Source organism: Rhinoraja longicauda, chromosome 1, assembly GCF_053455715.1.
Source record: "Rhinoraja longicauda isolate Sanriku21f chromosome 1, sRhiLon1.1, whole genome shotgun sequence".
In the NCBI taxonomy this organism is placed as follows: domain Eukaryota; kingdom Metazoa; phylum Chordata; class Chondrichthyes; order Rajiformes; family Arhynchobatidae; genus Rhinoraja; species Rhinoraja longicauda.
In genome coordinates this window covers 133,182,146-133,196,893 of record NC_135953.1, presented here as the reverse complement: position 1 = coordinate 133,196,893, position 14,748 = coordinate 133,182,146, and the positions used below count along the sequence as shown (strand labels likewise).

At 41.2% G+C, this 14,748-nt stretch overlaps 1 protein-coding gene across 1 annotated transcript in view; it reads right to left on the bottom strand.

Moving 5' to 3' along the window:
* znf827 (zinc finger protein 827) overlaps positions 1 to 14,748 on the bottom strand; it is a 90,608-nt gene that overhangs the window by 25,439 nt on the left and 50,421 nt on the right. The window contains exons 6-11 of the mRNA XM_078406959.1: positions 12,730 to 12,963; positions 8,032 to 8,089; positions 3,917 to 4,027; positions 1,248 to 1,384; positions 905 to 1,076; positions 594 to 760 (exon numbers count right to left, since the gene is read on the bottom strand). Of these exons, the coding sequence (XP_078263085.1) occupies positions 594 to 760; positions 905 to 1,076; positions 1,248 to 1,384; positions 3,917 to 4,027; positions 8,032 to 8,089; positions 12,730 to 12,963 (879 nt within the window). The remainder of the gene's footprint in view (positions 1 to 593; positions 761 to 904; positions 1,077 to 1,247; positions 1,385 to 3,916; positions 4,028 to 8,031; positions 8,090 to 12,729; positions 12,964 to 14,748) is intronic.

Below are 14,748 nucleotides of genomic sequence, written 5' to 3'. Positions count from 1 at the left end.
AAATTACTCCCTTGTCTGATAGTGTTAGCTTGTGTACTAAAACAGTTAGAAGCAAGGTCGTGCAGCTGCAGGATTGCTCGTATGTAGTAGATAAAAAGTTTATTCCTCAAGAACAACTCCTTATAAGGGTGCGTGTGAAAGTAGGAAAAGTTTTGAATCCACGATGCGTTTCCCCGAAAGCATGTGACCTATATTAATGGTTTGGTTTCGAAGCACGTGACCTGTATTAATGGTTTTGTTTTCTCTGTAACCATGGGAATTGTATCAGAATTGTAATTGGTCACTGATTTCTTTTCTGTCACACCCCCTTTTTCCTTTCTGTATAAAAAGTAAGCAATCGTGGAAAAGTTGTTCTTTCCTGCTCCCCAGTTGAGATCTTTTCAGACACTAGCATTGTATGTGGAGATCCTCACGGGAAGTACCTCACTGTGGAATAAATCTGTTGTACTCATCGAGTACTCAGGCTGAAGGTAAAGAACTCGGATTATCAATATTTATGTGGCTTTTCAATTTAATAGGGAAATATCACCTGAGCAAAAATAAAAACAACCAAACAGCCATTGCCCACAACTAAAGTTAACTCCCTTGGTTACCTGCATGTGCTGCGTATGCATGTGCTTTCATTTCTGTTTCATCCATGCAGGAAAAGTTGCAGGCATTGCAGCACAATGAAAACATCCACTGCTCCTTATCCACATGTAATGACATGTGGCTGACAAACTGCAGATTCACCTCGGTCTCAAATCCACAAACATGGCAGCTGGATAGAAAATTAGGCAACATGAAAACTATTGCTTTTCATCTTGTTTATTAAGTGCTTAATATTTTAAAGAAAATAACATTGGTCGAGCGTGACCTTGAACTGAGGTGAATTAGCATCCTGCATAGCAGAAACAGAATTTACCTGTAGTAATAGGGAATGTTCTTACGATCAGAACTGTTTGAGGTTACAGCAGTAGCTATTTCCTCAGAATCTCCACTGACTAACTTCACTGAATGGATTGTCAAATGCTGGTTTAAGTTTGCTCGGCACTTGGCAGCATACGGACACAAATGACACTGGTACCTTCTTTCTTCTATGAAAATAACATTTTGCAATGGTTAGATTTTATACACCCTTGCAAGACAAACAATCTTCGACAAGAAAAGGTCTTCCAAATCTAGTGACAGGTGTATTGTCTTAATCTCGCATCTAGTTTATATACAACTATAACTGACAAACGTAAAACTGCAGCATAATCACTTACCTGTGTGCAACGAAAGATGCCGTGACAATGTTTGCTGCCGACCAAAAACTTTCCCGCAAACCTTACAGGGAAAAAGTTGTTCACAAAATTTCCATTGCGGATTTAGAGTTCCTGACTCGATGGAAAGGAAAAAAGTCCTATCATAAAATGTAGACATATGGAACTGCTGATTTACATATAACGACAAAGTGCTGGAGTAACTCAGTGGATCAGGCAGCATCTCTAGAGAACATGGATCCAGAAATCCTGTTTGACTGGCTGACAATAGACAATAGGTGCAGGAGGAGGCCATTCGGCCCTTCGAGCCTGCACCGCCATTCAATGTGATCATGGCTGATCATTCTCAATCAGTACCCCGTTCCTGCCTTCTCCCCATACCCCCTGACTCCGCTATCCTTAAGTTACTCCAGCACTTTGTATCTTTTTCAGTATTTTCAGAAGTTCTGCCAAAATTTGTCAATATTATATCAACAGTCTGGAATCATAATGACAGCACCAGTATTGGTTCTATGAAAAGTGAAACTTATAATTTTCAATCCACCAAAGATGTTCAAAACCTTTCACATATTTTAAATGCATATGTCCTCTGATTATGATAGCATGTTCTCATTTATCATTAGGATTGCCTTCGCATCTCCTCAATGTAATCATATTAATAAAATAACTCTTGCAGATATTTTTATGCTCTGTGATGGAGAACAAAAATCAACATTCCAGGTGGATTTTCAACAACTTTCACTTACATAACACCTTTAACACAGAATGTTTTTGTGGCATTCCACAGAATGTTATCATATACATACATGGAGAGAAAAGAGAAACTGCTCAGAGACCCTGGAAGGTTGTACTGCTGGACAACGTTAAAGAAAATGTGAAAATAAATTATGTGGAGGGGTTAAGAATAAACTGAGACATTGTTGGAGCAGATGCCAATTTATGTTGCTGGGGATAGGGTGATGGATAAATTGGACCTTCTCCATTAGGACAAGGACAAGAAAGATTTAAATGTACTCGGGTTTATGCAGAAGCTGGGAGATCAAAAGTATTTATATTCTTTAATATACAGGGTAACAAAAGCATAGAACAAGATCAAAAGTAGCCAAGCTGAGTCAGGCCAACCCCTTTCAATATTAGCAAGGAATTAACAAGCCTTAGTGATGAATCGGACGGGAAGCTCATCCACAAGACCAAGATTCCAAACCCAGCTGGTTTAGCTTCAGATAACAACCAGGGAGGAAGTTTACAATCTATATACTAAAACTCTCGTTTGTTATCTTGTTTGTGACTGAACTTCAGCCAAAACGGTGCACGATAGCGCGACAATTTTAGGCCCACCTTCCTCTCCATTGTCACTTTAGTGATAATGCAAGTAGTTTTATTGAAATCGGTGTTATGTTTTTTAAGTTATTCACATTTTAAAGTTTAAAAGGAGGGGAGGGGGAGGGGGGGGGAAGAGGGAAGTGGGGGAGAAGGGAGAGGGGGGGGGGGAGGACAGGGTGCTGCACCAATGCAGGAGAGGTTTTGGCCCAATTAGTAATTTCTAAAGATTGATAAGATTAGGATATTTATTCACAAAATGCTGGAGTAACTCAGCAGGTCAGGCAGCATCTCAGGAGAGAAGGAATGGGCAACGTTTTGGGTCGAGACCCTTCTTCAGACTGATTAGGATATTCAGTAGGGACTTTGTGCAGGGGTAACATAACTTTCACATGGGCCATATGGCAGAAATTGAACAAAACAAATACATTAACAGAGAAGGGAAAAAATACTTCTCACGTTACACGAGTCACAGGCTTTATTCTCATGGCCTGCGATATTTAGTTCTTGCTAGTAAGTGGAATCATAACAGTGCGTAGTTTAAGCTTCGTAGAATCATGGAGCACAGAACAAGCTATATTGGCCAACTGCAATGCCAATCCATGCTAAACCCATTTGCATGCATCCCACAAAGCTATTCCTAACCAAGTATCCATCCAAATGCCCTTTAAACATTGTAATTGTATCTGTCACTACCATGTCTTCGAGCAGCTTGTTCCAGATAATTATCACCTTCTGTGTGAAAAATCTAATCCCTCCTTTATATCTGTCCCCACGGATCTTAAACCTGTGCCCATCAGTTTTAGGCTCCACTGCCCTGTGAAAAGAATGCTCGAGATGCTGCCTGTCCCGCTGAGCTACTCCAGCATTTTGTATCTATCCTCAGTGTAAACCAGCATCTGGAGTTCCTTCAGCTAACTGAAGTCCTTCTTTCTGGAACCCTAAATCTGCCAACAGAAATATCCTTGCAGAAAAAGTCTGACAGCTCTAAATATGTGTCCACTGCCACCATTTTTATAGCTAATAGCTTGACATATTTCTTTTTACATTCTGTGAGCCGACTCCCGTGTTAAAGACTAAATACCATCCATCTGTAATTGGGTAAATTATCTAATCCTGTGCGATAGCAGGGTGACATTTTTGTAGATTTGTATGAGAGGATCAGAGATGCAGTTGCAGCTCTTTCATATACCCACTTGTCCAAGCATGGAATTGACAAATTTTCACACATTTTGAAAATTACGAACTTGGAAACTGCATTTTCATAAATAAATTCCTCATTAGAACTAATGTAAAGCATCCTGCCATCATTATTAAAACAAATATTTAATACAATAGGCAGAATGCGAAACTGTACATAACACATACCTTGTGATGATGGTCTTGCGTGGAGATTAGATAAAGAATCCTTCAAGTTTGGAGCAAATGGTGATTGTCTAAATACTTCCTCACATAAAGAAGAACTGGATCAAAAGAATAACATACCCAAATCATTCACTTTTAATGACATTTTAAAAACGATAAATTTACTTATTCCGGCACAGAAAACACAAATTTGAGTTAAGTTCCATTACAATTTTCAGGAGCACTTAAGTAAACTGACATTACCACAGATAATGACACAGATTTTTGGCTTTTAATAAAAGGTTTAAGTCATTGAGATAAAGGCCATCTTTAAGCTTGCTCATTGTTGGAAAACATGGGATGCAGAGATGTGCCTTACCCACTACTGAGAAAGATCACTTTTAAAGATCAGTTGTACAGGGCATTGGTGAGACCACACCTGGAGTATTGCGTACAGTTTTGGTCTCCTAATCTGAGGAAAGACATTCTTGCCATAGAGGGAGTACAGAGAAGGTTCACCAGATTGATTCCTGGGATGGCAGGACTTTCATATGAAGAAAGACTGGATAGACTTGGCTTGTACTCGCTGGAATTTAGAAGATTGAGGGGGGATCTTATAGAAACTTACAAAATTCTTAAGGGGTTGGACAGGCTAGACGCAGGAAGATTGTTCCCGATGTTGGGGAAGTCCAGAACAAGGGGTCACAGTTTAAGGATAAGGGGGAAGTCTTTTAGGACCGAGATGAGAACGTTTTTTTTCACACAGAGAGTGGTGAATCTGTGGAATTCTCTGCCACAGAAGGTAGTTGAGGCCAGTTCATTGGCTATATTTAAGAGGGAGTTAGATGTGGCCCTTGTGGCTAAAAGGATCAGGGGATATGGAGAGAAGGCAGGTACGGGATACTGAGTTGGATGATCAGCCATGATCATATTGAATGGCACTGCAGGCTCGAAGGGCCGAATGGCCTACTCCTGCACCTATTTTCTATGTTTCTATGTAAGTAAGATTCAACCAAATTATTGTTCTGAACAAAGGATGCAGGACAATGAACTTATAATATATGAATGTTTCAAAAGGAAGTTTAGAATGAACACGCCTTCGTCAATGCTGCAGTCCATCCTATGTATTTAGTGAGAGGCCATTCCCAGATTACTTCTATGAATTTATTAGAATGAACGATCTTAGAACACAATGTCCATGCCAAACATGATGCCAAGTTAAACTAATCTTTGTGTAGGAAAGAACTGCAGATGCAGGTTTAAATCGAAGCTAGACACAAAAAGCTGGAGTAACTCAGCAGGTCAGACAGCATCTCTGGAGAGAAGGAATGGGTGACGTTTCGGGTCGAGACCCTTCCTCAGACACATCTAATCTCTGCTTGTATATGACCATATCCCTCCTTTCCCTGCATATCCATGCGCCTCTTTAAAAGCCTTTTAAATGGCACTATCATATCTGCCTCCGCCCGTCACCCCTGGCACTGCATTGCAAGCACCCACCACTGGGTGTAAAAAAAAAATTTGCCCCACATATCTTCTTTAAACTTTGCCCCTCTCATCTTAAAGCTATGCCCTCTAGTCTGACATTTTGACCGATGGGAAAAGGTTCTGTACCCGCTCCAAAGCCTCCACATCCTACCTGTAATGTGGTGAACAGAAGTGCACACATTATCTTACAGTATATCTTACAGTATCTTATCTTACAGATGTTCCACACATCTTACAGTAACCAAATTATAATCTTTTTGTCAAACAGACATTTCTGTGACCATTATTATTAGAAGCCTGTGCCTTGTTCACAGCCAATGTATTAGTAAGCAAAGCCAAACAGCAAAAATTCAGAAGTACTCCCTCTATTATCTTTTGGTACTTTATACTTGGAATGCTATTGGAATGCTACTGGAAATCAAATCAAACAGTCTTATGCATTCAAAGTAGAAAGTGTGCCTCTGCCTTCCTGTACCTTCCTCAAGTCAGGACGGTAGGCATCTAAGCTCCAGTAAACTCTTATTAAATGATACATTATTGGAACCGCTTCCACATCATCGAGTCCAGCCATGAGAAGCTGGGTGGAATCTTCCTCTATTTCCAACATTTTCATCATCTGCAGTCCTTTGGATCTCAGCTCCAGTACTTTTACCTCTCTCTTCTCATACATCACCTTTTATTTACATCTCCTCCAGACAGATCATCTGTGATTAACAAATCTTGACCACTTTCTCAGCCATCACCACCACTATTTGTGTAATGCACTCTCTTGGTTTTGATTCTCAGACATTTATTTTGGTTCTCACCATCTTGCGCCTTCTCTTCAACCTAAAACATACTTAATTCTAACTTTTGCTAGTTCTGTTAGTAACCATCATCACTAAAATGCTAACTCTATTTCTTTCTCTCCTGCTGTTTCCTGAATATTTCCAGCATTTTCTCTTTCAATGCAAAGACTGCAGGTAGTTCTGTTATAACACGTTTCCATAAGGCTAATTGGATATAACCCGACTGACACGGGTGAGCTGATTATAGCATGACCGCAATTGGGAATTAGGTAACCATTTAAAATTTGCTTTGCATATTGACAAGCAGAAAAAAAAGCTACCTTTGGAAAAAAAATCTGATAACTGTGGTGAGGTTACATAGAAACAGGCACTGTTGTCTCTAAGAACAATCTATCAGTTTTATTGCAGGCGGCCATTGAAATTGGTAACGGTCGCGCTGATTGACAGAGAAGTGTGAGGTGTTGCATTTTGGGACGCCTAACAAGGGGAGGACCTACACAGTGAATGGTAGTCACTGAAAGGAAGCATGCAGGTACAGCAGGCAGTGAAGAAAGCCAATGGAATGTTGGCCTTCATAACAAGAGGAGTTGAGTATAGGAGCAAAGAGGTCCTTCTGCAGTTGTACAGGGCCCTAGTGAGACCACACCTGGAGTACCGTGTGCAGTTTTGGTCTCCAAATTTGAGGAAGGATATTCTTGCTATTGAGGGCGTGCAGCGTAGGTTTACTAGGTTAATTCCCGGAATGGCGGGACTATCATATGTTGAAAGACTGGAGCGACTAGGCTTGTATACACTGGAATTTAGAAGGATGAGAGGAGATCTTATCGAAACGTATAAGATTATTATGGGGTTGGACACGTTAGAGGCAGGAAACATGTTCCCAATGTTGGGGGAGTCCAGAACAAGGGGTAGGCCATTTAGAACTGAGATGAGGAAGAACTTTTTCAGTCAGAGAGTTGTAAATCTGTGGAATTCTCTGCCTCAGAAGGCAGTGGAGGCAAATTCTCTGAATGCATTCAAGAGAGAGCTAGATAGAGCTATAGGGAGAGGTTGAGTAGGCTGGGTCTCTGTTCATTGGAGAGCAGGAGGATGAGGGGTGATCTTATAGAGGTGTATAAAATGATGAGAGGAATAGATCGGGTTGATGCACAGAGTCTCTTGCCCAGAGTAGGGGAATCGAGGACCAGAGGACCTAGGTTTAAGATGAAGGGGAAAAGATTTCATAGGAATCCGAGTGGTAACTTTTTCATACAAAGGGTGGTGGGCATATAGAACAAGCTGCCAGAGGAGGTAGTTGAGGCTGGGACTATCCCAACGTTTAAGAAACAGTTAGACAGGTACATGGATTGGACAGGTTTGGAGGGATATGGACCAAACGCAGGCAGGTGGGACTAGTGTAGCTGGGACATGTTGACCGGTAAGTTGGGCCAAAGGGCCTGCTTCCACACTATATCACTCTATGACTTGTTCTGATGATGCTCTATTAAACATTGCAATATACAGGTTTTAGTATTTTTAGCTAATGAAAATCAATTTAGAGCTGTTAAAAAGTCCTTTGTTATTGCGAGTCTGAAATTCTGCAGCTCCTAACCCCTTTTCACAATTATTTTTATAATGTGATTTTCTCGTCTAAAGAAGGGGCTCGACACGAAACGTCACCAATTCATTCCGTCCAGAAATGCTGCATGTCCCGCTGAGTTACTCCAGCATTTTGTGTCTATCTTCTATAATGTGGGGTTTCTTAGGAAATCAGCTATCATGTTATAACAGAACAATCTGTATTTATGAAACAACCATTTCGCCACCCAGATAGTGCACTGAAATTGAAACAATAAAATGATACTCACCTGCTGCTGCTCAACTCTGATGCTTCCCTTCTTTGTTCTTGTGCTTTGCTTACTTTTTCTATAAAGAGACAGAGCAGAGCATTTTTAAATGAAAGGCATAAGGAAGCTATTTTGTGTTAGCAGACTGCAACCGAACAGAGTTCAAGCTCGATAGGAAACAGTACTATATTTTTAGGAACATATCTATTTAGGATCCGAAACAAGAACAGTTATTTAAGCCCTTTACTGCGCTGCCATTTCATTTCATCATGATTTTATCTATTTCTCAATCAAGCCCCTTACCCATGAAAATGTTATTGTGCTTTTGAAAATTTCATTTTATCCAAATGTTCCCAATATAAAGTCTTTCTCAATTTAAATTCTAAGTGATTTCGCTCCTGTTCTGAATTTAAAAGCCCTGACAATTAACAAATTTGCTCTTTTCACTTCTAAGACTATCGTATCTTTGAGTTGCGAGTCGAGAACCTGAAGTGTGCAGTGGTTGCTCCGGTGCTGGAGGCAGATCAAAAGGTGTTACACCTTTACAGACTCCGACTCCCACTACAATTGTAGGTTTCAGGTATCGTAGCAGAGACAAATTTTACAACACCAGTTCCACATCTAGCCAACAAGGGTATGAAGAAACTCGAATCCCTGTAAAGCGTATCCGTTTCCCAAACTCAGAGAGCCAGCTGAGCAGGTCCTCATTCGTGGTCACAGGGATAACTCTGGTTACCTGTTTTCACAAGAAAGCACCTGTGTGACTTCCAGCATTTTTCTGCAGTGGGTGTGACCACGCAGAGGGTACTTGGATGAAGACCCATGTCAGCCTCTCTGATGCCTTGGGTGGGTTGATTGTTTTTTGGTGAAAGGATGAAGAGCAGGGATGCCAGTATTTCCCGGGAGCTGGCAATTTTCTTTGAGTTCACGATAAGCGATGGCTTTCCATCTGTTTGGGTCATGTGGATTAGCTGATAGCCCTTCATCATATTGCAGACCTTTGTTGATAAATATAACTGTGTAGCAAGGAACACAGGCTGGTTTACACTGAAAATAGACACAAACTGAGTCTGGAGTAACTCAGCGGGACATGCAGCATCACTGGAGAGAAGGAATGGGTGACATTTCGGGTAGAGGCCCTTCTTCAGACTGAGGTCTTCAGACAGTCCCGCTGAGTTACTCCAGCATTTGTGTCGATCTTTGTGATAAATTTAATCATCGGTTCCCCATTTTTTCTCAAAATCATCTTAGACATATTGGGCAGGATTTTGCACCATGTCATTACGCGATGTGCCTCATTGGAAACTAGGCTGCTTGAAGACGTTACTTTTCTAAAATGGTGAGAACTCATTTTTTTTAAATGCACTCAAAGCTTGCAGAGCGGACGCAGCGAGGAAAGTGCATAAGCGCTTTGGAAAAAAGACTCTTCGTGTGAAGTACAAAACACATTCTTCTCCAGAACGTGGAAAATTTACTCAGGCCTTATACATGGTTGAATGGTTTCAGAAGCCAGTCCATTATTGCTGGCAAAAGTCCCCTTCAGTTCAGCATGTATGCCATCAAGCTTGACAGCTTTCCCAGTACTCATGATGGCTTTTGCTATTTGAGTTGCTGTGAAGTGACTTTACAATTGTTCTCTGTTATTTTTGTGTTTCCTTTCCTGCTGTTTGCTTGAGATGTGCTGTTTTAAATCAACTGGAATTCTATCTAGTTAGCCATAATGCAGTAGTGCTGCTATGCTTTTTGTGGATTGTTACCCAGTTTAATTATTGACTGAGTTCTTCGGTTATTGCGTAAGATTGTTTCTTCAAAGTTTCTGCCATGACTTTCCTTGTTCTTCTTCCAGTCCAGCAATGATCTCATTGCCTGAAGAAGGGTCTTTGACCAGAAATGTTGGCCCAGTTTGCTCCATGTGTGCTGCCTAACCTGCTGAGTATTTCCACCATTTTCTGTTTTATTGCAGATTTTTACCATGTGATTTAAAAAAAAATTTCAACTACATTTAATTTACTTTAGTTTAGAGGTACAGCGCGGAAACAAGCACTTCGGTCCACCAAGTCCACGCCGACCAGCGATCTCCGCACACTAACACTATCCTATGCACACAAGGGACTATTTACAATTTTACCAAAGCCAATTAGCCTAAAAACCTGTACATCTTTGGAGCGTGGGAGGAACCCGGAGATCCCAGAGAAAACCCTCGCAGGTCACGGGGAGAACGTACAAACTCCGTACAGACAACACCCGCAGTCAGGATCAAACCTTGGTCCCTGGTGCTGTAATGCAGCAACTCTACCGCTGCGCCACCGTGCCGCCCCGCTTTCTAGGAGCTTACAAATATAAATATTGTGACACTGATCTAGCTTTCCCCTCATTAACGGCCTATTTATCACATGGTCATGATCTACCAGCCACACCTAATTTCAACAAAATACAGTAAAAAAGACCCAGAAAAATAAAATAAGCAGAAAACGCATAAATTGAAGCCTAGGATATTCTAATTCCTACCCAAAGATTTTTTAGAAGATCCTGGATGGGATTGGGAATATATACAACGCACATTGTGGTAACATTCCATCTCTTACACCAGAAGTCGTTGTGTGCATGTTATGAAAATCTGTAGTATCCCCTGTCATTCGTGTTGATGGTTTTGGTGCTACTTTTAAGGACCAGACAAGATCTGCCCTCAGACAGCAGAATAATATCTATTTTGAACCATACTGACGCAATGTCTCAGTGAAAATGTGCTAACCTTCAAATTAAAATATAGTGAAGGACAAGAGACATTTTCAGATAGTGATGCACCTTAATTACAGTAGTTACGATGGAAAACTTAGAAAAGCATTTGCATTAGTCACACATTTATGACAGTACATTCCACGATTCCACATTCAGAATCAAAGTCTCTGCCTGGTGGAATACACACATATTGAAACATAAACTTCCCTTTTTCTTTCTTTCATCTCTTTCACCCACTGCCCTCAAGTGCCTTACTGCCAGATTGGCAGAGACGGCAGATGAAGTTGCAGCTACAGATCAAATTTAGCATTCCTTACTACTCTGCAGTCCATCCATTATTCCTAGAAACAAATAGTGAGCATGAGATCAGTATGTTGGTCATTTGCTCTGTGCAAGTATAATCTGAAAGCCAATAGCTAATGACAATATGGTTTTACCCTGGCTGAACAAGCCACGAGAAAGGCACGTGGATAAAATTATTTTTAAAAAGACACCAGGTATTTATATTGAATGACTGAAATACCAAACCTTTTATTCTAATTTCAAAATTTGTCTTTTTTGACTACTAACTAACTACAATATTTTGCCCTCTTTGGATCGTTCACCTTGTTGTGGTGAAGGGTTTTGCATGCCCCCATGATTCCGAGAGCGATGCCGTCAGACGCACTGGCTTCTGATAGGGCCACCCATGGCGGTAAGGTCGAGGATGAGGGTCCAGACTAAGAGCGATCCAACGTACAAGACCTCAACGGGGGACAAGGCGGACAAAGTTGTCTTGAACTCAACGGCTGTGAAGGCGGATGAAGGCTGCAACAGGTCTATCCGCTCCAATCGTCTTGGTTCCCTTGCCATTGGAATTAGTCGATTGATTTGTGAAGGACCGTGTGCTTCTTGGAGTGCAACATCAAGTACACGTTAAACAAACACACGCACAGGCGTCTTCATTCTGACATCGGAACATTGCCTATCATCCTCGACCTCGAGGGATAGCCACGACGACGACAATATTTTGCAATGGTAAAAAAAGTAATTTAAAAGGACATTCAAAAATAGAACAAAGCTTCTTTCACCAGCAAGATTATCCTCTCTTCCTCTCTGATGTCATCACCTGCAGAGGTGCAATTCATATTTGTTTCAATTAAAATCTGCACGCCATGAAGAACTGAGTTTGGAGGTGGAGAGATGGTCTATGATCAAGACCCAAGATTATTGAAGTGAGAAAATAATCATCAAAAGAAATGTGAAAAATATTATCGAAAATATTTTGCAACAAGCTGCTGGTGCTGGGAGAGGCTGAAAGGGACAGCAAGATCCAAGCAGAAGTACACAGATATTTATGCATTTCAAAAAGGCTAGTGGTGTCATCAGCATTAAATGATTAGTTAAGCCGGATTTATATTTATGAATTTAAAATGTTATTCAATCTTTACTAACAGCTGCACTATTTATGACAAGTAATCATAATTTATTAGTCCTAATTTAAAGTAAGTATTGTGTTCTTACTGCCTGAAACCGGCGGCACGGTGGCGCAGCGGTAGAGTTGCTGCCTTACAGCGAATGCAGCGCCGGAGACTCAGGTTCCATCCTGACTACGGGTGCTGTACTGTACGGAGTTTGTACGTTCTCCCCGTGACCTGCGTGGGTTTTCTCCGAGATCTTCGGTTTCCTCCCACACTCCAAAGACGTACAGGTTTGTAGGTTAATTGGCTGGGCAAATGTAAAAATTGTCCCTAGTGGGTGTAGGATAGTGTTAGTGTGCAGGGATCGCTGGACGGCGCGGACCCGGTGGGCCGAAGGGCCTGTTTCTGCGCTGTATCTCTAAATCTAAATCTAAACCATAGAACAATATTAAAATGAGGACAGTTTGAAAGGCAGACACGTCAGAAAATACAGTTTGGTACATTACTCTCTACCAAGCATACTTCAAACATCATTCCTCTGGCACAAAATAGTACTTTAATTGAGCAGCAGCACAAATACCTGAGAGTTGATAAAGAAGCTCTGATGCCATCTTCACTGATATGTCTTGAGTGAAAAGCTTAATTTCGGTGAGAGGTATAACTTCAGGGGAATTCTGTAACCATTCATGTTTTACTGCCTTGCAATTAAACAAACGATTAGGAAGTCGTGACACAGTGGGGTCGGGTATTTCCAATTCCATTGGCTCCTCTTTAATTATTACTGTCCGTGTTCCCACCTCCTTTTTATTTTCAGCTGTGGCAGATTAAGAAAGAAAAAGGTAACAATAATAATTAAATTATTATTATTTTATATTGCACAAAGAATACTACATCCCGAATTTCAACGTTTGAACTATGGAAGCAGGTCTTTCATGGTCTTGCCAACTTTTTGACGGAGCTACCTAATTAGACCAACGCTCCATGTCTTTGGTTCTTTGTTCCCCTCCACCCACCCCATCCCACTGCGCAACTCCCCCAAGAACAGTCTGAAGAAGGATGCCGATCCAAAACGTCACCTCTTGCTTTTCTCCAGAGATGCTGTCTGACCGGCTGTTACTCCAGCTTTTTGTGTCTTTCTACCCAGGAACATGATCGATTTCTCCTGCATTTGAAACATTTCAGGCAAGCCAGAAGATACAAAGGTGATTTTTATTTTTTAATAATTGCCTGTTTTCCTCAAATGTTTCTTCATTTCTGGCACATAGACATGATGGAACCACTAGAAGAAGATTGCTCATTCCATGCAAGCATTAAGTTGTAGTTCATATTCCATGGTCAATATGTGATCCCCTTGAAAACTCTTGGTTTGTGTATTTTCCCACTAACCAAACCACATTGGCGCGTTAAAACAAGGCGTTGGTTAGGCCGCATTTAGAGTATTGTAAGCCGTTTTGGGCCCCATATCTGAGGAAGGAAGTGCTGGCATTGGAGAGGGTCCGGAGGAGGTTTACGAGAATGTTCCCAGGAATGAGTGGGTTAACATATGATGAGCATGTGACGGCACTGGGCCTATACTTGCTGGAGTTTAGAAGGATGAGGGGGGTGTTGTAGTTCGTGCCCTATGAACAGAATAGTCAGACAACCGAATTCGTATAACCTCTTCATTCTACTCACCCAGGTGGGAGAGAGTCTAGAAACCGGAGCGTTTAGAAACACTCAGGAAGCTAGTGTAGTCTCTCTCCCCGAATGCTAACAATTACACATACTTATACCCAAAATACATGTGCCAGTACATTTCCTGTTGCTACCTTATATGGCAAGTTTTACAATGTCCTATAAATCTTTATGTGCCCTTCAGGACCCCTATGTCCTCCGTGTCCTGTGTGACCTGCATGTCCTCGGTATTCCCAGGACCAAAGAACAGTCGATATGACCAAATGTTCCCCTTAACCATCAAAGGATGGTTAAGCATCAAAGCCTTAAAGCCAGTTGCCCATATCAAAGGATGGTCAACCATAAACCGTGCCTCCATGCTGAGCAATAGGATGTCCTGGCAACATAATCGAGCTGGAGCTTTTACACCTTTTTTACACCCCTGCAATAAAACCCATATGGCGAAATGTCGAATGTTTAACCCCTTACATTCCCCTCTTTGATTATACTATAATCACCGTTTGTGTTGTTTTCTTTTTCTTTTTAAATTGACCGATTAACAAGTAGTTGGCATATACATGGACCGAAACAATAACAAATTAACAGAATCACTACAATTAACAGAAAGATACTGCCATAATGGAAAATCGGACCCCACAAATATCCTAAACCAAACCAATCCCATCCTGAAGCATTAATTTGATTTTGGGCTAAATCTGCCCCTATTTTCCTAGTCAAGCCAAGTCAATTTTATTTGTATAGCACATTTAAAAACAACCCACATTGACCAAAGCGCTGTACATCAGTTCAGGTACTAAGAACATACATACAATGGCACACAAACATAACAGCATATACATAAACAGTTCACAGCGCCCCCTCAGAGGGCTCAAACACTAAATGCTCTTTCTATAACCTCCTTCACATGCCCCGCGATATTGGTGAT